The 23,791-nt window shown below is 42.4% G+C and overlaps 1 protein-coding gene across 1 annotated transcript; it reads left to right on the top strand.

Moving 5' to 3' along the window:
• Positions 1 to 1,970: 1,970 nt before the first annotated feature.
• lmo1 (LIM domain only 1) lies at positions 1,971 to 22,188 on the top strand (the record flags this gene model as incomplete). The annotated part of the gene is made up of 3 exons (XM_080730761.1): positions 1,971 to 2,260; positions 17,615 to 17,740; positions 22,083 to 22,188. Exons 1-3 carry the CDS (start codon positions 2,055 to 2,057, stop codon positions 22,186 to 22,188), a joined length of 438 nt encoding a protein of 145 aa, XP_080586887.1. The 5' UTR covers positions 1,971 to 2,054.
• Positions 22,189 to 23,791: the final 1,603 nt, after the last annotated feature.

Genomic DNA, 23,791 nt, shown 5'->3' with positions numbered 1-23,791 from the left:
CTTCGCTTTAAAAGGGGAAATGCTAATTATATTACATTCATAGCATTACTGATGTGTGGATGGCCCAAAAATTCGCAGAGCAAATCTGGTTCCAATAAGGTACTTTCTGTGAGTCCATCTGTGCACATGGCCAGCACGCGAGTGGGAGAAAAAAAAAAAAGAACGGCAGGGGCGGGGGCGTTGGGGTTAAACGTGCTCTGCTCTTCCAAAGAACTACTATGAGAAAAGTGGTATGTTTCTTTTTTCTTTTCTTTTTTAAGTGAAAATACTTGACAGGCTCAGAGGAAAAATGGGGAGAGTGCATAGAGAAGAACCCCCTTATTACCACCAGAGGCTCTGTTTATCACTGAGTGAACCACACATGCTACTGCACAAGCTGACCCCATTCACACTCTCCCTCATACAACTGCAGAGCATCATTACTTGACTATATTATTACCTACCATATATTAGGTCTAGACAAGCCTGATACCAAAACAACATTTCGTCGTTGTCGGGTGGAAACCCTGTATGTCCGAAATTTGTTTTGTATTGATCATTTTAAAAAGGATTTAAAGTAGTGAAAATAGCCGATCTACAAGCACAAAAAGCCTCGTGTGCTTGTAGATCTGCTATTTTCGTCTAGTTTTGCGCGACAATCTTGTATAAAGTAGGACTTTACTTTGCGAAAAAACATACACATTTGAAACTTGGAGATACAAGGTTTCTGCCCGACAGTGACGATTTGTAAGTACAAGCGTACTTGCGCAATGGAACAACGGAACCAAGACTGTGACCTATCGTGTAAATGAAACTATCGTACCTACCGGTATAAACAGTAGGTTTCTCTCGATGGGGCTTTCACAGACACCCCAATATACAAAATGTAATCCTTTTTTTTTCATAGAGAAATGTGCTTTGGAAGTATAGAGTGGCGAGTGGCGTCCACTGTGTGTTCTGTTAGACAGATCAATAGCTCAGTGTGTGAGAGTGTCTTAAGAGCTGTTGTCTTGTGCTTTCAGCTGTGGCAGACCTGTTAGTGCTACAGAGGGGAGCTGCGTGCCCCTGCCTCTGTACCAGCCGTGGCCTGAGGGGGGCTTTTAGTCCAAACACAAATGTCAGCCACACATACACTATTAGTGTTTAGTGCCGTTATTAAATGGACTTTATTTGTCCTTTAGGAGGCTAAAAGGCACACTTAAAGGGGACCTGCGTGACAGCGGGGCAATTTGCGGGTTTGGTTACTTAGGCTCGCTTGTTGCCGACACATGAGCACAGATAAGTGTAAAAGGAGGAAAGGCTGTAATGTTGCGAGCAGGCAAGTCTGTGTGCGTGTGCATGTGTACGTGTGTGCATGTGTGTGTGTGTGTGTACGTGTGTGCATGTGTGTATCCGAGAGAGAGACATTTGTGTGCATGTATGAAAGAGAGTGAGTGCGCACTGAAAGGCACTTAGGCCATAACATATCTCACTGGGGTCTGGTAGCAGCGTTTTTGTGGTCAGAGGCTTTTTAAAAGGTTAATGTTAATCTATACCAAACAAAGCCCATGAGAAGCTTTTACAGCTGTGGACAGTTGAGTGAAATGAGCTTTGATGAAATGCTAGGTGACTAACATACTATACAGCATGCTGTAAATACCATAGTAAGCAAAACGAACACTGTGTGTTCTATAAAAAACCCTCTGTGCCTGTGTCCTTTTGCTCTGAAAGCCCACTGTGAGCTATCGTGCAACTTTTGTTCCCATGTACTACAGCATGTTCTTGTTTAACAAGCGAGGGGTTGGTGTGTAGTCCAATGTGACCTGTGTGCCTATCTACATGGAAGAATGTTTTCTTTAATGCATATGAAGCAGGGGAAGGCAGTGTGCTGTGGCCGTCCGCGAGGCCAGGCTCCCGACTGACGCCCCCAGAAAGCAGCCGGCTTATCGAAGGAAAAAAAAAAAGAGAGAGAGAGAGAGAGAGAGAGAGAGAGAGAGAGAGAGAGAGAGAGAGAGAGAGAACAGGAAAAGTCACCGGTGTTCCTGGGCAGTAAATCACGCGTGGCCGTTTGTCTCCTTATCGCTACAGGTGTGCCGATGCTCTCCGTCCAGCCCAAAGGGAAACAGAAGGGGTGTGCAGGCTGCAATCGGAAGATTAAAGACCGCTACCTGCTCAAGGCCTTGGACAAATACTGGCACGAGGACTGTCTGAAATGTGCCTGCTGCGACTGCCGCCTGGGGGAGGTGGGCTCCACCCTCTACACTAAAGCCAACCTCATCCTCTGTCGCAGGGACTACCTGAGGTAAGAGACACACACATACAAGCACCTCTGCCCTCAAAACAGAACACCATAAAGGTCATGTCAACGCCACCGTGTTAATTCACTCAGAGTGTAAAAATGGAACCCTTCGGGTCAATTTGGTTCCATTTGCTCATTTTTTTGTTTAAAATAACACTCAGGATTTTACAGCACAGTGGGTCTGTGTGACATTAAGGGATCATAATCAGTAGGTCGGCACATCTTTCCGTATCTCTGTCAGTCACGCCTGACACTGTTGTTCCCCTGACACATCCCTGTGACATCACAGTTGACATCACCGTGACACATCACAGGTGACATCACAGTGATGTCAGATACTCAGAGGAGGGATCTCCATATATGAGCATACAAGGGATTGTTTGTATAATGTCAGACGTATGCTAACAGAATCCCTTTTATGCCCATATGGAGATCGCTCCCTTTTATGCCCATATGTGGAGATCGCTGATGTCATCACGAGTCACACTTGCAAATGAATTACGTCCTTGTCCGTTTTATGCCCATATATGGAGATCCCTGTCCCGATGTCGTCAATATTAACGTAAGACCCTGGTTGTCGGGTAGGACAACTACTGGTTGACAAAATAGTACTGTCTGAAGCTCATGAGCGCAACATCTCCCTTGGACAAGCAGGGAATCCATCTTGGAAGAGCAGTAGAACTTTGGTCTTCCAAGCAGAGGACATGTGTTCCGAATCCCGGTCAGGACACAAAACATACAGTACAGTGTAAATGTGAACCAATGGACCCATGGCGGGAGGATCTCAAGACTTAAATGAACACTGAAGATTTCGCTTTATGGTCTGTTACAACATCCTGGTAGGGCTGTCACGATTATGTCACGATTATATTATATTATATTTTACGTGACGTGACGATTAATTGTCACACAAATAATTGTGATTAACGATTTAATTGTGTTTTTGTCGCTGAACACTGGAGCATATGACTGAAAATGTCATTTCTGTTTGACTTTGAAGTTGCGCAGGGCAGATACAGTATGACAAATAACATATACAAAGGAATGACAGGCATATTTAATAACTTTATTGTTTATACATTTATAGTGGAAATAGCTGATCTACGAGCTTGTAGATCTGCTATTTCCACTACTTTTTGAAAGTGTTTGAAACTATATGAACATTTCTCAACATAGAAGCGATTATGACGATTATGCAAAATAATTGCGATTACCTCAAATAATTGTGACAGGCCTACCTGGTACAACATTCTGTTCACAGAACTTCACACCTATCACTGTGGAACAGGGTTCAGTCTCTACTCGCATGCAACTGCCAATCAACATATGCTAATCTTAAAATGATTGCTTAATTTTATACACGTTCACCTGTTTTAAATATGGTAATTGCATGGTCAGTGGGTTCTTCGTGTTACTGTGACTAGAATGTGTGGATCGTGATACCATGATGTTGACGTACCATGGCTACAGGCAAATTCATTGCAGGTCTTTGGAGACTTAATTAGCAGAATATTTCACAATAGGTTCACTTTCTGAGCACATGTTATTGGATGGTGGCATCTCAGTTAAATTAAATAAAAGCTTTCCTCCAACTGCCTGTACCTTATAAATCTCTGGTTATTGTGGTGGTTGAAACAAATAAACACCAGACCTATTATTCAAAGTTTTGCAATATTCTATTCACGGGCAGTGGACTATCACAAATTCACAATGATAAATAACATATACAAATTAAATGTTTTAAAGCTACAATTCATCACTTTTATGTCCATTGTCTCCCTCTCACGATGGAGAGAGGTAATTGTAATTATGTCCAAACCACAATAAAGATGGCGGCACATGTCCAAGACTTATCCCTCTTTTCTGGGCGTTTTGCCTCGGTTGGTCGTGGCTTTGAGATTAGGTTCAGGCATAGTGTTGTTGTGACGTTAAGGTTAAGATTAGGAATAGGCAATAGGCATATTCCCAGAGCTTTTATTAGTTATTTTCTGCTAGGCTGTTGTGGTACAGAATATGAAGAGACTGTTCTGATTTAGAGTTTGTAAAATGTATGCCAATTCATCACTTTCAAACTGGCGTCCCTATTTCGGCAATTTTTTAAATGCAGTAAAACATCATTTTCGACCTATATTTGGACATAGGTGGTTAAATCAGAGCATTGGCGGTTAAGCCCAAGCCCCCAGAACGGCTTGTAAATATTTAAGCTACTGCCCTACTGGCCAAAACTGCAGGCGGGGGGGAAAAATACATGCACAAGCATAAGAGTGCGCTGCTGGGGTCTGTTATGGGGTTCAATGGACGTCGTTCGACATTCGTGATGGTCGTGAAGTAATTACATCTCGACGTAACAACATTTGGCACATTCAGATGTGCCAATTTCCCCCACAATGCACCTGGATTCAGCTTCTTCCGGGTGCTTCAAAACACCACTGAGCAACTTGCATTGAAATGAATAGCTGGGGGCGGGGCTATCCGCTCTCTATTATATATATATATATATATATATATATATATATATATACACTCTATGGTTAAGCCAGAAAACCCTGGTGTGCCAATTATTCTCAGGCACTGATCTCAAATCTTGTAAAGACAAAAAAATCTATGCGTGTTTTAATGTTTGCTGTGTGTTTTTGTGACGTGATTTTTGTCATATTTCCATCTAGGGATGGGACGATAAGCGATATTATCGCATATCATGATAAAAAACACTCACGATAATCGTATATCCGGTACCATTTAAACCCTCTAGAATTGGTAAAAGGTACTTATAATATACGTACTTGATACAGTCTTTTTTTCCACTCTATCAAATGTCTCTGCTGAAAAATAGCCGATCTACTAGCTCAACAAGTTGGAGCTTGTAGATCGACAATTTTTTGGCAAATGTTCCGCCCATGGATAATGGATTTTGATTATCGCGATAATATCGTAAATCGCGATTTCTTTTGTCACAATAATCGTGATATGACATTTTCATATCGTCCCATCCATATTTCCATCTTCTCCTCTGTGTTCTGTTTACACGTACATAGAAACTCTTGTCATGGTGTAAAAGCCGGGTCTCTGTGGCACCAGAGCTGTAGGCTGTGGGAAACCTCCAGGCAGCCTTGTGTCTGTGGCTCCACCATGCCCCCCCCCTCACTTCCCCCTGCCATCTGCTTGCTAAATTAAACATGATCATTTCCTTGGCGTTAAGTCACATTCCCTGGGGCTTACCCAATGAGATCCCACCATTTATCCTAGAGGGAGGCCCCTTGGGACCAGCTTAGAGACCCTGCTGGCTGCCCGGGGCCTCCTCCTGAATCTCTGCACCCTGCACTGTGCTCACCCTGCCTCCCTCCCGCTCACCTCACCTATCGACTCCTATCATCTCTCTTCTTCTCTCCGCTACCCAGGGGCGTCACAAGGTGGGGGAAACGTGGGACTGAGTTCCTAGGGCCCAAGGTGGAGGGAGGGGCCTTAATTATTTTATACTTTAGCTATTGAAAAATAGCAGATATACAAGCTGCAAGCTTGTATTTTTAAAGCAAACATTTGTAACTCAAATTTTGCTTCTGGGGGGTCCCTGGAACTAAATATTTTGAGATGGGGGTCCGTGGGCCAAATACATATCATTTTGGCGGTTCTTCAAATGAAAAAGTTTGAGCACCACTGACATAGAAACAAAGGTTTTTTCAAAAACAATTAAAAAAAAAAAAAACTTTGAAATATTCAAATTTTCAATAATTTTCAAAAATAGCAGCTCTACAAGCACCGAGTGCCGCGCTGTGAGCTTGTATATCTGCTATTTTTCAATAGTTCAAGTAATGCGTAATAATGCTTCTCCAGTCTAAATGGCTTAAAACCCCTCCCCCCATGAAGAACATTCATGGGGGGCCCGCAGTGAATCCTTGTACCCAGGGCCCAGAATTTGGTGCGACACCCCTGCTGCTACCTCTGGCACACTGCTGTCCACCAGGGTTGACTTGGCTCAGTAGGAATGTGAAGCGTTAATTCAACCAGTCCTCCTGGTTCTAATTTAATGTCAGAAATGGAGGCAGTTGTATGTTAATATGCTGGATCAACCACTTTCAATCTGGCTGGCGTCCCTATTTTGGGAACGTCGTTATAGTCATTATACTTTTCTTTTTTTGGGGGGGAGGGGTGAGGGGGTTGAAGATCTACAAGCTTATAAAACGGCACGATGCATCGCATTGTGAGCTTGTAGCTCAGCTCGCACGACAAAACTATAAATCAGGCTTATGTGGTTAATGGCATACCGTGGACTTGTGATGACAATGCAAAAGGGACGTCATGAGATCAAAAGGAGATGTAGATTAAAAATAAATAATTCATAAGATAATTGTGCAATGAGGAGGCCTAGAGGAAGTGAGCGAGTAACACTTAGTCTCAAAATTCTAACTGAAAAGTGCCAACCCCAGTTCTCTACCGTACCTCCCTCGCCCATGGATCTCATATAAATGGACGTTATCAGGCACGTGCACACATAGACATCAAAGGGGGCTTGAGCCCCTGCCCTTTTATCCACCTGTAAAAAGTGCCCTCTTCAGACCATGAATGCAGTTTTTACTCTTGGTGAAAGAAATGCAAATACCCTCTTTCCATGCCATACCTGAAGGCAGCATTCAAGAGAATTGCCTTGTCCAGACTCTCCTGAACTTCAACGCAGCATCTTATGTTGAAATAACTGCCCTCTCTGTGTACAAATCCATGCTGTACACCACATCTCCAGTTACGGCTTGATTATACTTAGTTGAACGCTTAGTTGAATGTGGTATCAAGCAGAGCGACGCGTTGTGAGCTTGGAGGTCTGCTATTTTCAATATTTTCACCAAAAGGCCCTTTTAGAAATGTGAGCTCCTGCATCTCTAAAATTCTCTGCAAGTGCCTGGACGTCATATAAATCCACCCCCTCCCCACCCCACCCCACCCAGGTCTAGCCATGCAGCCTGCGGTCCACCCAAGAGGGGCTTAGGCACATGATGTTGAGATAGACCATCACCATCCATCAGCTACCACCCACAGTTAATGCAGTTAAGATGCGGTGAGGGAGGGCCCGCTAAGACTCGCTGTTGCCTCCAGAAGGGGCAGATGGTGCAGATGAGGTAATAATAAATGGACAAATGACAACAGAGGGCAACAAATGATTGAACCTCAAGAGTTGCGACTTTGTAAAATACGATCCCAATAAAATTTATGCTCCGTTGCCTGGTTGTGTCGTGCGTTGAAAATGACGAACTACTGTACAAACTGACAACGTGGTGAGCTTGTAGGGTCTGCTTTTTTTGGCACAACACACCGTCATACGATGGCGCATAAATTAGGCTTTCGAAGATGGGCTCTACTCCAGGGTGATTGATGTTCCTAGTACCATTAGTGAGGTGGAGCCATGTCATGGCAAAAGATGCAAAGAACAAACTGGAACCAGGGTAAAAGCCTGATATATGCCATGGCGTCTAATGGTCATACAATGTATGGCTCGACACAACTGAAAACAACAACAAAAAACATAATGACATTTTTTTTTCAGTTGAAAATACAAAAAAAAAAAAAACGAATTTGTCGCTGAAGGATAAATCAGCTTTAAGGCAGGGAGGCCCAGATAAATAAGGAGAAAACAAGGAGTAAAGAATAGGACAGAAGCTGCTTTTCCCCCCAGTAAGTCCCAACAATGACATGCAGAGAGTGGGCAAAGGAGAGTGGAAACCAGGGTGAGATGTGGAAGGAGAAGTAAGTGAAGCGATGAAAATACTAAAACAAGAATAAATAAGAGAGTGGGAAAAGTGCTGTGTTTTGCTTTGGTCGGCCCAATGAAATGTGCTCATCTGCTCTTCAGCCTTTAGACCAGGGGTCTTCAACGTTTTCAGGCCAAGGACCCCTTAGTTGAGAGAGAGATGAAGCAGGGACCCCCACAACTTTATCATAGATTCCATATAGTTTCATTGTTTGACAGCACAATCAGTGTATTTTGGATTCATGTCAATTTGTGTTTTCAGGTATTTAACCACTTGAACCGTCAATACATTTAAAACTTGACCTTTCACTCCTTAGTCTGCTCTTTTTCCCCTCTACACCAAAGCTTGTGGCCGGAAATAGCCGATCTACAAGCTCACAACGCGTTGTGAGCTTGTAGATCTGCTTGTAGATCTGCTATTTTTGGCTAAAGTTCTCAGAATGTGAACACTAGGGTGCAAGTGGTTAATATAAAAAAAGAGAAAAAAGAGCCCCTGTAGTAACTCTGAGGACCCCCTAGGGGTCCCGGACCCCCTGTTGAAGACCTCTGCTTTAGACACATATGCGTAGCATTTGGGCTAATGGCTAAAGAGATGCTTGGGACAAATTCTGTTATCCAGAAGAGAAGAAAAGAAAATCTTGCATTGCACACAGAACCAAGAGTTTTAGCTCAAAGTTTTAAAAGTAGCTGATGCAATCTCCACTCTCCCTTCCTTGGTGTGTGGTGAGATGACGGCTCTCCTAACCTGCAGTAATGAAGTTGAATCCTTGCATTGAATTAGCCTCCTGCACAGAGCTGCAGTTAATTAAAGACAAGAGGGTGGATGAAACACACTTCCTTTATTTCCGTGGGTTTGGAGTTCTGCCATGTGCACATTAATTATGATAGGAGGGGAGCTCCATCTGTGTATGTCCTTCAGTAGCATTAGCACCATCATGAATGCACTTCTACTCTCTTGAACTCACTACTCTCTCTCTCTCTCTCTCTCTCTCTCTCTCTCTCTCTCTCTCTCTCTCTCTCTAATGCGCACGCACACGTGTGCACGCATGCAGGGGCGTCACAAGGAGGGGGTGGGGTGGGGGGGGGGGGGGTGGGACTGAGTTACTAGGGCCAAGGTGGAAGGGCCTTGATTATTTTATACTTTAGCTATTTAAAAATAGCAGATATACAAGCTCACAGCGCGGCACCGAGTGGCCCGATGCGAGCTTATAGATCTGCTATTTTTGAAAAGTACTCTGATTTTGCTTCTGGGGGGTCCCTGGAACTAAATATTTTGAGATGGGGGTCCGTGGCCAAATACATATTATTTTGGGGGTGGGGGTCCTTCACAGGAAAAGGTTTGAGCACCACTGACATTGAAACATATGTTTTTCAAAAAACCTTAGGATTTGAAATATTCAAAGACTTGTTCAAGATTTTTCAAAAATAGCAGATCTACATGCTCACAGCGCGGCACTCGGTGCCGCGCTGTGAGCTTGTAGATCTGCTATTTTTCAATAGTTAAAGCACCCATGGCCCAGAATTTAGTGCGACACCCCTGCACACACGCACGCACGCACGCACACACGTTAGCTGTACCTTAGTCATAAACATCTCCCTGAATTTCATCTCAACTGTAGTTTATAGGCTTAGCATTGCTTTTACCAAGGTTATTATTTAATTGGTTTTAATTGCTTTTAATGTATTTTCATTTCCCAGTATAACATTTCCTTTCATTGTAATCCTTGTCTATGAAGCACATTAAGTTGCACCCGATTCATGAAATGTGCTATACATAAGGTTTGATGATCAATTGATTGTTTTGTTTATTGATTGATTGACTTTTTAGCCCCACTTGCGAGTGTGAGGCTCTAGATGGCAAGTGAGTTCAAAGCACTTGGTCGTGTTTGGTGTAAATAACAGCACAGACACTAGGAGATGCTACTGGGACTATACTCTTGTTAATCTACTTGATAATAACTTTCCTCCATTCAGAAAGCCTGGGCTTTGTTAGCAATTTGGCAGCACGCTTTAATTATAAAGGGGAACAATAGTTCAATTAGACACTTCATTCATATCTGGGGCGATCTGTTGACCTCACCAAAAAGGTTCACATACCAGTCATGATTTTGATCACTGCGACTTCAAGCCTGAAATCATTTCATCTTCTATCTACTTAAAAAATGAAGCATAATTAATCTTAACAAATTGATGCACGTTTGAAATAATGACCATCTAGAGAAACAGCAGGAGTTAAGATGCCAGTTCAATTTGGGCAAATGGGCTTTAAATCTATCCTTTTCAATTTGCTTTGTGAACTAAAACAGTTGTTGTCCTTCCACAACAGCAGTTGCTCCGCGTCCCTGGGAACATTTCTATGATCTAAACAGGAAGCTTTATACTTTCAAAAACACCAAATGTTGGGGAAGGTCAGAACATGCCACGCATGCATTAGCAGCTCTTCCCTTTATGAAATCGGACAAAACCCGGGCTGAGAAGAAAACCTCAAAGAGTTTAGGGAATAGGTAGAAAATATAAAGCTGGGCGGGAAGCAATAAAGACAAGCAGATGAAGTTACCAAAGCAGCAACTTCACACAGCTGATGTAGGCTACTCAAAGATGCCGACAGAAATAACACAGTGAGAAAGCCATAGAATAGTAGAGGCAAGCCATTTCCTTTTATCATAGTCAATTCTGTTTCAGCTCATGTTAGTTAGGGACTGTTCATTATTTAGAATGAGGGGGTCAATGGAGGATTTTAGAATGCTCTTAAGTAAAAAGATGTGACTCTACCTCTGACTAGGGATGGGTATCGTTCACCTTTTAATCGATACGATACCTTTTTCGATACCTGGGAATCGATACGATACCTTTTTCGATACCATTTTCGATACTTTTTATTTATTATTATTATTATAATTATTATTTCCCTTTTTCTATGGGCTATTTTATAGACGTTGGATCATTATCATAATAATAAACTCTTTAAATTCTCTGCTATTTTCACAGTAACGAGTGTAGCCTACTAAAGCAGTCATTAAACTTTCAGTAGCCCAACTGTTACAGATGCGACCGGCAAGGGGTGCATTCAAAAGTATCGAAACAAGGTATCGTTCGTTTTTACGTGAACCGATACTCGATAGTATCGGTTCAGTGAATCGATACCATTAAAAGTATCGTCAACGATACCCAACCCTACCTCTGACAGAAATATATTTTTCCTTGACCCTCTACAAGCAATGGAAAAAAGATTGACCTTCCCCCAACAAATAATGACAGAATATTTAAAATGTATAATTCTGGCCTATTTGTTTTGTCATCATTTGCGTTCTAGCCATACCATTATCACAAATTAAGTGAAGTAATGAAGGACAAGCAGGGTGTGAGGAGAGGTACAGAACCCAAGTACCTTAGGTGCCTGATCTGCACTGAATGGGATGTTTATCCCTGCTCGATGAATACGAGCAGGGAGATGGTAATGTGAATTTCTGCAGTTACTGTGACTGTGTGTTGTCGCTCAAAATAAGAAGAAAACAACTTCAATCCAAAGTTAAAATCGAACGACCTACCTACACGGTTTTGGCTGTTTCTTTTGAAGCCGCAGCAACTCCTCCAACACTCATTTGATTCCTCTCAGGTTAGAGTTGTTGATTTCGAAGAGACCCTCACAATTTTTGTGAAGGTCTTATTTCTTCTGTTTTTTATTGAAAACCCTGTATTTCAGTATTCTATGCTGGTCTGACCTGTTTGACCATTATTAGGTTGTATCTCGATACAGATTTTCAAATGTGAAAGTCCTTGAACATGCTCGCCAGAAAGTCACCCACTAAATGGCCACGCATGGTTTCACTTTATCTAGTGCTTGGAAATCCAAGTTGTAGTGTCTCACAGCTTGTGGGTGACCTTCCAAATGAGTATTTATAACCCTCTAATCCCTTTAAATTAACCACTGATGCCTGTATTTTAAACTAAGACTTTCTGCGCCTCAAACCCTGTTATAAAACTGATGACTACTTAAGAGGAACACGATGGGCTGCCATATACAGTTGATGTGGAGCTATGATGTGGAATAGCCTTATATGTTTCACTAACCTGCCATTCATACCATTTGAACAGAAATGATGGAGAGAAAAGAAAATGCATTCCTGGTGATTTTTTTCTTTTTCTTTCTTTTTAGTTGATTCATTTAATCCAAATGAACAGGGAAATTAAACTGCATGAGCCACTGCACTCTTACAATGACAGCCATGTGTCATTACAATACATGAGTATTCATTCTAAATGAAAAGAAAAAATGTTGTTAGAACACAATCCACATCTAGTCTCAGAAAAAAATGCTTTCTGGGTGCTGTGAAGCATGTACGGTATAAAAGGCATAGATGACCCACTCTAGCAACAAAGCTGTACACGGAACCGGTTCTCTTTTAAGGCCCATTCCCACTGGGCCAGATAACAGATAAAAAATCTCTTTCTCCAGATATCTTTCCATTCAAGTGGATGGTAGATACAGATAAAAACATATCTGTGACAGATATTTTTTTTATCTGTATCTACCATCCACTTGAATGGAAAAATATCTGGGGAAACAGATTTTTTTATCTGTTATCTGGCCCAGTCGGAATGGGCCTTTACTCTGATCTATGCCTACTAGGTCTTATTTAGCCTTCATTCAGTACCACCCAATCTGTTACCTCTCTCATTTGAGAGCTACAGTATCACAAAATATACAGTAAAGCTTTCATGTCCTGTGTGTTGTTCCTGTCATTAATGGTCCCAGGTAGCCTATGTTGTGAACGCTGGTCCATTGTGTTAAATCAATACTTCTACATTCTCTGAGTCTACACAGTAAAACGTTAACCATATGGACCCGTGGCGGTCAAGCCCCTAGGAACAGGGGATTTCTGAGGCACAGCTTTCCAAGTGGCCACATTTGGTATTGCAGGTTTTGGCTGGTTGGGGCCCTCTACACTACACCAACGGGTGAAAAGGGTTTCGACCAACAATGGGCTTGACTCACAGGCTTGAGCACTGAGGTAGTTTGTGATGTGGATGCATAAAGGACACTACTGCGCGTGCGAAAGGGCCCCATGATGTCATCAAACCAGAGCGCCCAAACCCGAAAGGAGGGGTGTACGAGCTGGGTGAGCAATTTCGTTGAAAAGAATGGGCGGGGATTTCCGGTCGGTACTCTAGATAGTATATAACTCTATGGTGATGGTCATTTGTACGCTCTCAGAGTTAAATTAACACTCAGAATTTTACAGTGCAGATGGTTTACATGCAATGCATCTTAGCCCATTACTGAAAGTGACAACATCATCCATGGTCCACACAAGTTAAAGTGCATCAACAGACAGCGTAACAAAGAAACCTAAACTCCATAAGACTTTCATTTCCCTAAGCTGCCCACCACCAGGGCCTGTTCTTTGTAAACATGACACTACATGCAGTAACATGAGCACGTACAAGTAATTACCAAAATAGAGGAAACACCAACACAAAGTGTCTTAATAGGCTGTCTGGTGACCCTGGTCTGCCTGCTTCCTCATTTCCACCATGTGAATCTTAATTAGGATACAACATATTATTTAACTAAATGAATAAATAAAAATGCATCGTTTGGTGTTGTGTGGAAAATTCAGCCTGTGGCTCAGAAACACACTTTCATGCTCCACACTGTTCTCGTGCCGTGTGGTTGAAGACAAATATGTAGTTATATACGTATTATAAACACCTTAGGGACATGGGTCCTCTCCATTCTTCCATTTCTAACATGTTAGGAGCAGCAACTGAGCAGCCACAGTGCAGAGCCCCGGGATCAACTCCAGTTGTAATGCCAGTATCTTGGTCAAGGGGATGGCAGCAGTATGTAGCTAGCATGCATGACTCTCGGTGTGGGAGGAAACCACCCGGTGGAAATCCATTCAGACACGGGGAGCGCATAGAAAGAAACCTAGGACCTTCTTGCTATGAGGCAACTAACTAAAGGGCTAAACACTGCGCCACCGTTCCGCCAATATGATCTGTTATGATTGTGCATTTGTTGGCCACTCACTTTCATTGTAATATCTGTTATTCAGGCGTAGTTCCCATTCAGATAAGCTAAAGACCAAGACAGAGTGTTGTTTGCCTTTTCAGTGAGCTGCAGTACACAAGCTAAAATTAACCAACATTAGTTAATAACTATAGTTCCTCTGGGGCCGTTTCTCAAGACTTTCACCTTCACAGGAACAAGAATGGGAGAGTGAGAAATCTCTATGTGTGTTTTGCACAAGGAGGCCAATTAGGCAGTTTGCTGATGGCATGTTATCTCTCCGTCTCTCTCTCTCTCTCTCTGTCTCTCTCTCTCTCTCGTTCCACCTGCCTGTGAGAGTGAATCACAGAGCAGATCTGCCGACAAAGGCCAACCTATTCCAAAGGAGTGGCATCCCAGTCTGATGGCAGTGCAAAAGAATCAGGTCAGCCAAGGACAAATAGATCTCTCTCAGGGTCCACGTACTACCTGTGGGCTTCAGACCAAATTGCCTCTGTTAGGAATAGATGTTGTGACATAGAAGCACACAGTGTTGTGGGCGTCCGGGTGGCACAGTATTAAAGTTCCTGCCCACCACTGTGGAGACTGTGGTTTGATTCCTCTGCGGTGCGTCCTACGAGCACAATTGACCGTGTTTGCGGGTGGGAAGTTGGGAGGAGGAGGGTGATCTATGTTGCTGCAGTAGTGACTCCGATAGTATGTCCCTCCGCATACGTTAGTCTGTTCCGATGACACTACAACGAACTGTGAGCGCTTTGTGACAAAATGTAGGCCAGATGAAGGCCACGCTTCAGAGCCTGGACAAAGCCAGATGTTGGAGCTTAGCTCCTCCCAGGAGCACCGTTCAAAAATAAATGCTCATGATCTGCTTAGAAGGTTCTTGTATGCCTACTTAGGTAAGCGTAGCAGAGCCATGTGGCCCACAGGGCAAGAGCATATATCTCTTGTTTCTGTTGCATGAGGCAGCCTTAAAAGAGTCAACCGACTGTGTTACTCTCAGTTGGGCAGGGAGGATGTTCCACAGTTCGGGGGCAGCAGAGCAGAAGGTCCGGTCGCCCATTGTACGTAGGTTGGCCTTGGGTGTTTTGATTACGTTAGTGTTTGAAGAGCAGAGGTTGTGGGTGGTGGTTTGTGGGGTTGAGGTAGGAAGGAGCGTTGCCAGCATGGATGCACTGATGAGTAAACAGGGATATCTTGTATTCGGTCCGGAAAGAGACGGGAAGCAAGTGGAGTGAATGGAGGTTGGGTGTGATGTGTTCTCGTCTGCACTCTCATCAGGATCCTTGCAGCGCTGTTCTGGATATACTGAAGCCTTTGGAGGCTCTTGCTAGGAATCCCGATGAGAAGTGCATTACAATAGTCAAACCTGGAGGAGACGAAGGCGTGGACACGTTTTTCGGAATCTGCCAGTGTGAGTGTGGGGTGGAGTTTTGAAATGTTTCTGAGGTGGAAGAAGGATGTTTTGCACATATGTTTGATGTGGGCCTCAAATGTCAGGTGGGGGTCCTATTTTACTCCCAGGTTAGTGACAATGACAACCAGTGAGAGGAGAAATGGGGGATGTTTTTATCTGGTATGGGATGCCACTTAAGTTTTGGAACCGTTTCGCTGCAGAAAGTTGTTTCTCATTCACACCTTTATCTGCTTCAGTATAGTCTTTGGTGTGACCCGGTCGGGTATCGAACCCTGACCTGCCGACCTCCCAATATCAGGGCACTAACCACAAGGCCACTGAGCTGGTCACCTATACTGTATGCCTACTACTTACTGTTCCTTTTGCACTGTAACAGAGTAACATCAGTATGCCACACCCAGTCTGGGCTTCTTGCGTGTACTGCATGCAAATGGCTCTGCAAAGCTGAGATGCTCTAAGCAACTCGTGTGTTTTGAAACATGTGAAAAAGGTCAGTCTCCACCCAAACAATGTCTGGTTCATTGGACTGTAGAGTATACAGATTTGATTTGTGATCAGCAGCAGAGGAGATGATGGTAAAGTCTTTTTGATGTTTACTCTATGAACTGGTGAGGATCTTTGCATGCAGGGAACTCTCTGTACCATCCCATCATGGGTTTTGCGAGTTGGTATATGGTGTAAATACACCTTTGTACAGTATATACACCTTTGCTGAAACATTAAGTACCAATGTTCCCGTTTAAACCCTGTGAATCCAAATAGGAGACTAAAAGGGACTAAATAATCAGGTTTCTGCCTCTTCTGTCTGAGACCTACAGTATAACCTTTGTGTTTAAAATGCACATGTACCGTCAACACCATGCTGCCAACTCATCCCGCCTTGCAAAGCTGTGCAGTGGTCCTGTTCCTGCTGCAGAATGCTTAAGTCTATCTGAGATTCAGAATCTCCAAATTAAACGTAGGGGTAGGGGCTTGGAAAATGAAAATGTAAATCTGACTGTGGGAAGCATTTGAGCTCCCCGTGCTTTTAGGAGAAAGAATTCTATGCCAGCGCCTCTTTGCTCTGTTTGTGACCTTCATCGTTTGGCTCTACCTAATAAGCTTAAACTAACAGCAGCAATGGTTCATCGGTGTCTGTTGTTCTGTTCGCTGCCGAACATCCAGGTTATCTTCTTTCGTTCTCTCAGTATCTCCCGTGAACAAGGGAAATGGAGAGAGAGAGAGAGAGAGAGAGAGAGAGAAGAAAAAGTCTGTACTTGTAACCAAATTCTTTTCAACTTTTGACTACATTATAGAATTTAGGCTCTTGTGTAAAATCCAGCTGGCTTTGGTTGGAGCTAGACTTATTAGGCCCTGCAGTTTTTAAAGAAAACTTTCAACAGTTCAATTGGTTTGCCTCAGACCTGCATTCACTGCTTTCGCAATGTGCTAAGAGAAGGCCTTTGAAGAAGGAGATTAAAACCATGTGATCATTTTAATTAGATCATTAGCCAAGAATTAACATCTATGTTTGTAACCCCTCATTAACAAAAAATACCCAGTGTGTGCCAAGATAGATTTATGTATTACATCCGATACATTCAGGTTTTTCTTCCTTATTTTTTCTCCAGAATTCCTTCACTGGATCTTTATGACAGGGGTCTTCAACAGGGGGTCCGGGACCCCTAGGGGGTCCTCAGAGTTGCTACAGGGGGTCCTCCAAATCTTTGTGTAATAGAATGTTTTTTTTCTTCCTTTTTTATATTACCCACTTGAACCCTAACGTCCATATTCTGAGAACTGTCGCCAAAAATATAGCAGATGCTTGTTGATCGGCTATTTTTGGCAAAGATGTTTGGTGTAGAGGGGAAAAAGAGCAGACCAAGTACAGAGTGAAAGGTCAAGTTTATATAGGTAATGTCGGCTCAAGGGAGTCTTACTTTTAGGTAATGATAGCTCAAGTGGTTAAATATCTGAAAACACAAATTGACATAAATTCAAAATACACTGATGATTGTGCTGTCAAACGATGAAGCTATATGCAGGTCTGTTTGTGGGGGTCCCTGCTTCATCTCTCTCTCAGTTAAGGGGTCCTTGACCTGAAAACGTTGAAGACCCCTGCTTTATGACATTCGTGTTGTTTTGTTTGCTCTTGGTTTGCATCAAGGCAAAGGGAAGGTAGGTTAATGTCAGCCTGTGTTCTCTGTCTTCCAGGCTCTTCGGTACAACGGGGAACTGCGCTGCCTGCAGTAAACTGATCCCAGCCTTTGAAATGGTGATGAGAGCCAGAGATAATGTTTACCATTTGGACTGTTTTGCCTGTCAGCTTTGCAACCAGAGGTAAGGCTATAGAGATCATAACTGAGCTGTGTGAATGGCATTCTAAATGTCCAATGGAATGCTGAAATGGTTATTGATAGTAGAATCCAACAGTCTTCCTAAGATTTAGGATGAAAAAGATTAGCTCTGTCTGACCACCCGCTTTGGACGTTATCATCAGATATCCTTGGCGATTATCACTTCTTATCAGCCGATATTATGGAGCTAGTAGGGCTATGCCCGGCCGACTGAGTCGGTCAGAGTGTTAGTGCGCATGCGACTCGAATAGTTATCTCCCCTGAGTGGGAGGCGAACCCGGACCATAGTGATAGTAGCCACCTTTCTCTACTCACTGAGCTACAGAGCGGCTGGCCAAACCCCCTTTTTTGTGTTATCTTTGACAACGTGGATACTGGGGGATAAATATTTACTATTCTGTCCATAAGGGCACATCACTCGATAACGGCGCTGAGACGGCTCATGCGACGTTCGCACCGCTCGACACGGCGACTCGCTCGACACAGCGACTCGCTCACTACCGCTCGCTCGGCGGTGTCTCGCGGGGCTCATCGTCGCCTGAGACAGCGTGCCTCCGTCGTGGATCCTGTGGCGTGAGCAGTAGCGTCGGGTGGCTGGGAAACACAAGGTATTGGTTTCAAATCCTACTCTGGATTCCCTTTTCTTCTTTGACCACTAGAAGGTGCAATTGCATTACGTATGAAGCGCAGCGCTTCAGTCTGCAGAGCATGTCGATATAATCGGCTGATGACAGCCAACTGACAGACTGAGTTGGCACTGCCTGGTCATATTGGCCCATTACAATCGGCTGATAATATGTGCTAATCTGCCATTGTATTGCATGATAACATCCGAAACGGGTGGTCTGACAGTGGTGGAAAGTACTGTAAGTAAAAATTTGACTGTCAAACGGTTGACGACTGGGATTTGACCATACTGCAACATGTGACATGAGGGGTGATTTACAATTTTGTCTATCGTTCGTTACGCAACTCGAACAGACTTGAACCACAAGCGGTACCCCTGGGCGAGTGGCCTGGGCGAGCGGCACACCTCCGTTTTAACAGGTTTTTTTGCGGAGTGGTCACCCTCTGTACGGGTTTGCGTTCGGGAAACGGCACTTCGGCATTCCGGTGTGGGTGGGATTCTCGGGATGTTGTAAAATGACAAAACGTGGGTACCTGTCATACGTCAAATGTTGAAGTATGGTCAGATGTTACTACTCCAGAGAGAGTGAGAATATGTTGTCTTTTGATACTTTTAAACTTCTACTCCAAATATTGTACTTTTTTGTCACCGTTTACTCCAATTTAGTTACTAGTTACTTATTAATTAACCACCTAAACCCAATTATATACTTCAGCTATTCGAAAATAACCAATCTACAAGCTCACAACGCGTCACATCACACCACACTGTTAGCTTGTAGATCAGCTATTTTTTTTTTAAGATGCCAATCCTTTTTTACGAAAGTAAGATTAGGAATACAAGCCTTTTTACTTGTAAGAGTATTTTTTTATTATTGTTGTGGTATTGCTAATTTTACTTCTGAGTACTACTTGCACCACTGTGTGATGACATTGTTTTCAACCAGACTCTAGAAGTCTGGATAAATCTGAATTTTGGCCTGCCAGCCATTTGTCCCTTTGTAACAGGAACTGTGATTATAAACTTGAGGTTTACCAGATGAACCCATGCACTGTATCTGAAGTGGTACAGCTCTTAGAGCCGTGTCAGGCCACATGGAATTGTTCTGAATTCTTTATTTAGAGGGTTGACAATAAACTATACAAAGAGGCATCTCCACATAGAGCAGTGGTTCTCAACCTGTGGGTCGGGACCCCACAATTATTTTGGGGGTGCCCAGATGATTAACTTAATGTGCAACATTGTTTTCCCAACATAATGTTTACGTGTATGGACTATAGAGGGTATCTGCACATTTCTAAAGTGACAATTTAAGGACTTTTAATACCTCTAAAATGACAAAAGAAACATTGGCCAAATTGTCAAATATTGGAGGCAGAAATCGTGAAAATTGCGTTGCGAGGCGTTGCTGTCAGGCAGAAACCTTGTATATCTCCATATTTCAACTTCTTATATTTCTTTTTGTAAATTAATGCTATAAATCACTGGTTCTCAAACTTGGGGTCGGGACCCCAAGTGGGGTCCCCAAATTATTTTGTGGGGTGCACAGGATTAGCTTAATGTAATTTTTTTCTCACCCAACAGTAAACAAACCAACACACAGTATAAGTGTATACAGGGTATCTTTACATTTATAAAGTGACAATTTATGGACTTTCAAGACCGTTTTAATACCAAACTGGCCAAACTGTAAAATATAAAGTAAGCAAGAGGCGAACTGTGAGACGTAGATCGGCTATTTTCACAATATTTATCTGTAGAAACGAGTCACATTAAATGTAATACCTACAATTCCAAGTGCTTGTCAGGGTGGGGGTTCCAAGTTCATACGTATATGTTTATTTTAGGGGTCACAGCCTAAAAAGGTTTGAGAACCCCTGCCCTACATCATACAAGAGTGTCATACAAAAGTAGTACAGAAACTGCTTTTTTTAAATGCCCAGATTTGAAGAGCATGCCCTTATTTCGCAAAGAAACGCCAATTTTTAAACAAATGATTGTAAAGACTGCGGTCCCCTCAGTCAAAAAGGGATGGCTTTGGACAGTGGTGGGAAAAAGTACTCAAATGTTTTACTTAAGTAAAAGAATCAATACTGCAATTGATATTGGCAAAGTATTGGCATCAAAATGTACTTAAAGTACCAAAAGTAAAAGTACTCATTATGCAGAATGTCCTATTTCAAGTTTTCAAATGTATAAAAATCTTTTGAAAATAGCAAATCTACAAGCTCACAATGCGAATCATCGTGATGCACTGTGAGCTTGTAGATCGGCTATTTTCAAATGGCGGAAATGTATAGGGTGGTTAATGTATGTTTTGTAATGATAAATAATCAATCTACAAAGTAACGTGTAACTAACGTTTTCAAATAAATGTTGTGGAGTAAAAGTACAATGTTGGTTCAGAGAAAGTAAAACTATTGGAAATTGGAAATACTTAAATAAAGTACAAATAACTCAAAAGTGTACTTAAAGGAGTAGTTCACCCCCAAAATGAACTTTTTTCTATTGATTACTCATGCCATGGAGACTAAAGACAAAAATTTTATTCTAGTAAATTTACCCCCATTGATTCCGGATGGGGACCCGTTTCGAAACGGGTCCCCATCCGGAAACGAATGGGGGTCAATTTATTGTTATCACATTTTTGTCTTATGAATGCGACAATAACCAAAAATATTATTGAACTCTAGTCTCCATGGCATGAGTAATCAATAGAAAAAAATGTCATTTTGGGGGTGAACTACTCCTTTAAGTACAGTACTTGAGTAAATGTAAGTTACTTTATACCACTGGTTTTGGACATGCAAGGTTTCCACCCAAACAGCAACGGTTTCATATAATACGACTCTTCCCAATATTGCATTTTCCCATCAATACATTGTGCATAAAGAACAGCCCTGAGAGCAGAGCTTACTCTTCATGTCTTGAGAGGTTTTTGTGACCCTGTTCCTCCACACAGCCTAAAGACCATTAACCTTCTACAGAACAAATTCGGTTGCCATAGTGAGCGCTGGATGTAAGAAAATGAAATTGCAGGCTCTCTCTCTCCTTAGCTGGAAGAAACGGTGCCAAATGTTTAAACCGGTACAGTAATACCATGACTGCGATCCTTCAGCCACCCCGGCACATTAGCTGCATCTACACAGTGTCACATAAACAAACAGCCGTCTACATGGAGGACAACATCAGTCGGGCAGGCTGCTGCTATGTGTTATTTTCCCTTTTCAACTGACTCTGAGACTTTAGAGGGAAAACATTCATGAGTACTGGCACCGAAACCGTGTGTGTGACAGGCTTACCCTGTGGCAGGGTTTCCTTGGAAACCGTTGTGGTGGTGGTGGTGGTGCATTTTTTTTGCCAGGCCTGGGAAGGTGGACCCTGCTTTCAGCGGGCGCCAGACCTCTTGCATGCCTGCTTTGAAATGAAGGGGTTATAATCTAGTTTTATTTGAAGCCACGCCTACACGTTGACCATCAAAACAGGCTTTGAATCTCCCGACAAAGGACGATGTCACTTAGCATTGGGCGAAAAACCCCTGAGAAAGCAAGGGGTGCAGCAATGGTGACCAGGTCTTGTGACTGCCAGAAGAGAGCCATTCTAATCAGTCAGTGCACAACACCCTTGTCATGATGCCAATTTTAATTTGTCTTTTTGTAACACATTTTCTTTCCTGTTTATATTTTTCTGCTGACAGGTTTTGCGTGGGGGACAAGTTTTTCCTAAAAAACAACATGATTCTGTGTCAAATGGACTATGAGGAAGGGCAGCTGAATGGAAGCTTTGAGACACAGGTTCAATAGTGGGACCCCGTGGCAGCGACCCCCCGGCTCCACACACACAAGATGGATGTTCTGCTGCACTTGGAAAGAGACAAGCATCTGTCTGCAATACTTTTTAAATACCCCTTTATCAGTCCCTAAGGACTCTATTGTAAATGTACTACTTTTTGCCCCTCCCACACCCCAACACTGAGCAGTTACAAGTTTTGATGTACAGCTGTGCCTGCTTAGCTGAGCACTGTATTGCTTGTATGTTTTTGTGAAATTTGTTTTGGGTTTATTATATTTTATTTCTTTCCTTTTGGAAATGGTTCCTTGGAGGGTATGTACAGTATGTTTTCTCTGTATATATAAACTGGAACATTTATTTTATGAAATGTAATGCAATTTTATTACTAGTGTGAATTAAAGATTCTTAAATGTTCATAGTGAGTTTTTTTTCCCCCCTCTCTTGTACCAAAACCAAAGTTGTTGAAGGAGGCTGGCCCATGTGCTGAAATGTAATCATCTCTAAAACCACAGTGCTGTAAAAAGCCATGCAAAGGAAACTATATTTGAAGTCCTTTTTAAAACATGATGGAACAAATCACATTTTATTACATTTCGCAGAGTTCTGATGGAATTAGAAATGCTGTTTAAAAAATAAGATTTCATTTGGAATAAAAGAATGCTTCTCTAAACTGTGTTGTTGTGAAAAAGGAGGAGTCGTGAAAGACTGAGATGAGAAGAGCAGCTCTCTCATGATTTGCCATGAGGGTGAATTAAGCCTCGGTAAGAAATAACAGACTGCAATTCTATTCATTATGAACAGTGCATATTATGGCAAAGTCCTTCAGCTTTGTCATACAAAAGTAACAAAACAAATTAGAAAAATAAAAAGTCAAACGTATAACTTTGTTGAAGCACCAGTAAGTAATTAGAGAGGAAAAGCCTTTAAGAAAGTAAATATTTAATTTCCAGTCTGAGGGAAACAGTGGAGAATGGTTTACCAAAATAGGCAAAAAGCCCCAAAAAGGCGCTTTTATGAATCCAGTCTCAACATTATTGAGACTGGATTGGGTTCAAAGGGAGGTGTGAGCATTATTTTTCTTAGTATTTGAATATGGCCATTGGACAGACATCCATTGATCAAGTTTTACCTATTCCCTTAAGCCTTGTGCTATGGCGAGAAAGTGCTGTTGACACTACAAAAATTACACACTAATCTTTGTCTAATAGTGACTTACTAGAAGTCTCTGAAATCAAATGACAACATGCACATATAGTTTATACGAAACATGCTAGAACACGTGTTTTTGTGTGTGTGTGTGTGTGTGTGTGTGTGTGTGTGTGTGTGTGTGTGTGTGTGTGTGTGTGTGTGTGTGTGTGTGTGTGTGTGTGTGTGTCAAATATAAGTGCATTATGCTAACGTCAAACTCAAATACATTTGTATGTGTAGTGCAAAAAACCAAAGTTAGACAGTGTAATTGTAATAAAATAGATGATCTAGAGCTGGTCACATGTTCACAAAGGTGCACACAGTGAGAACTTGGTGCTGATGGCTGTTGCATGAAGGTACTTCATGTGTCTGTCAAGGGAATGGAACAACTGCAAAATAACCATAAACGTTCAACATTTTCCTAAC

The sequence above is a fragment of the Nannobrachium achirus genome (assembly GCF_963921795.1).
Source record: "Nannobrachium achirus genome assembly, chromosome: 7".
In the NCBI taxonomy this organism is placed as follows: domain Eukaryota; kingdom Metazoa; phylum Chordata; class Actinopteri; order Myctophiformes; family Myctophidae; genus Nannobrachium; species Nannobrachium achirus.
This window is presented reverse-complemented; position numbering and strand designations above follow the sequence as displayed.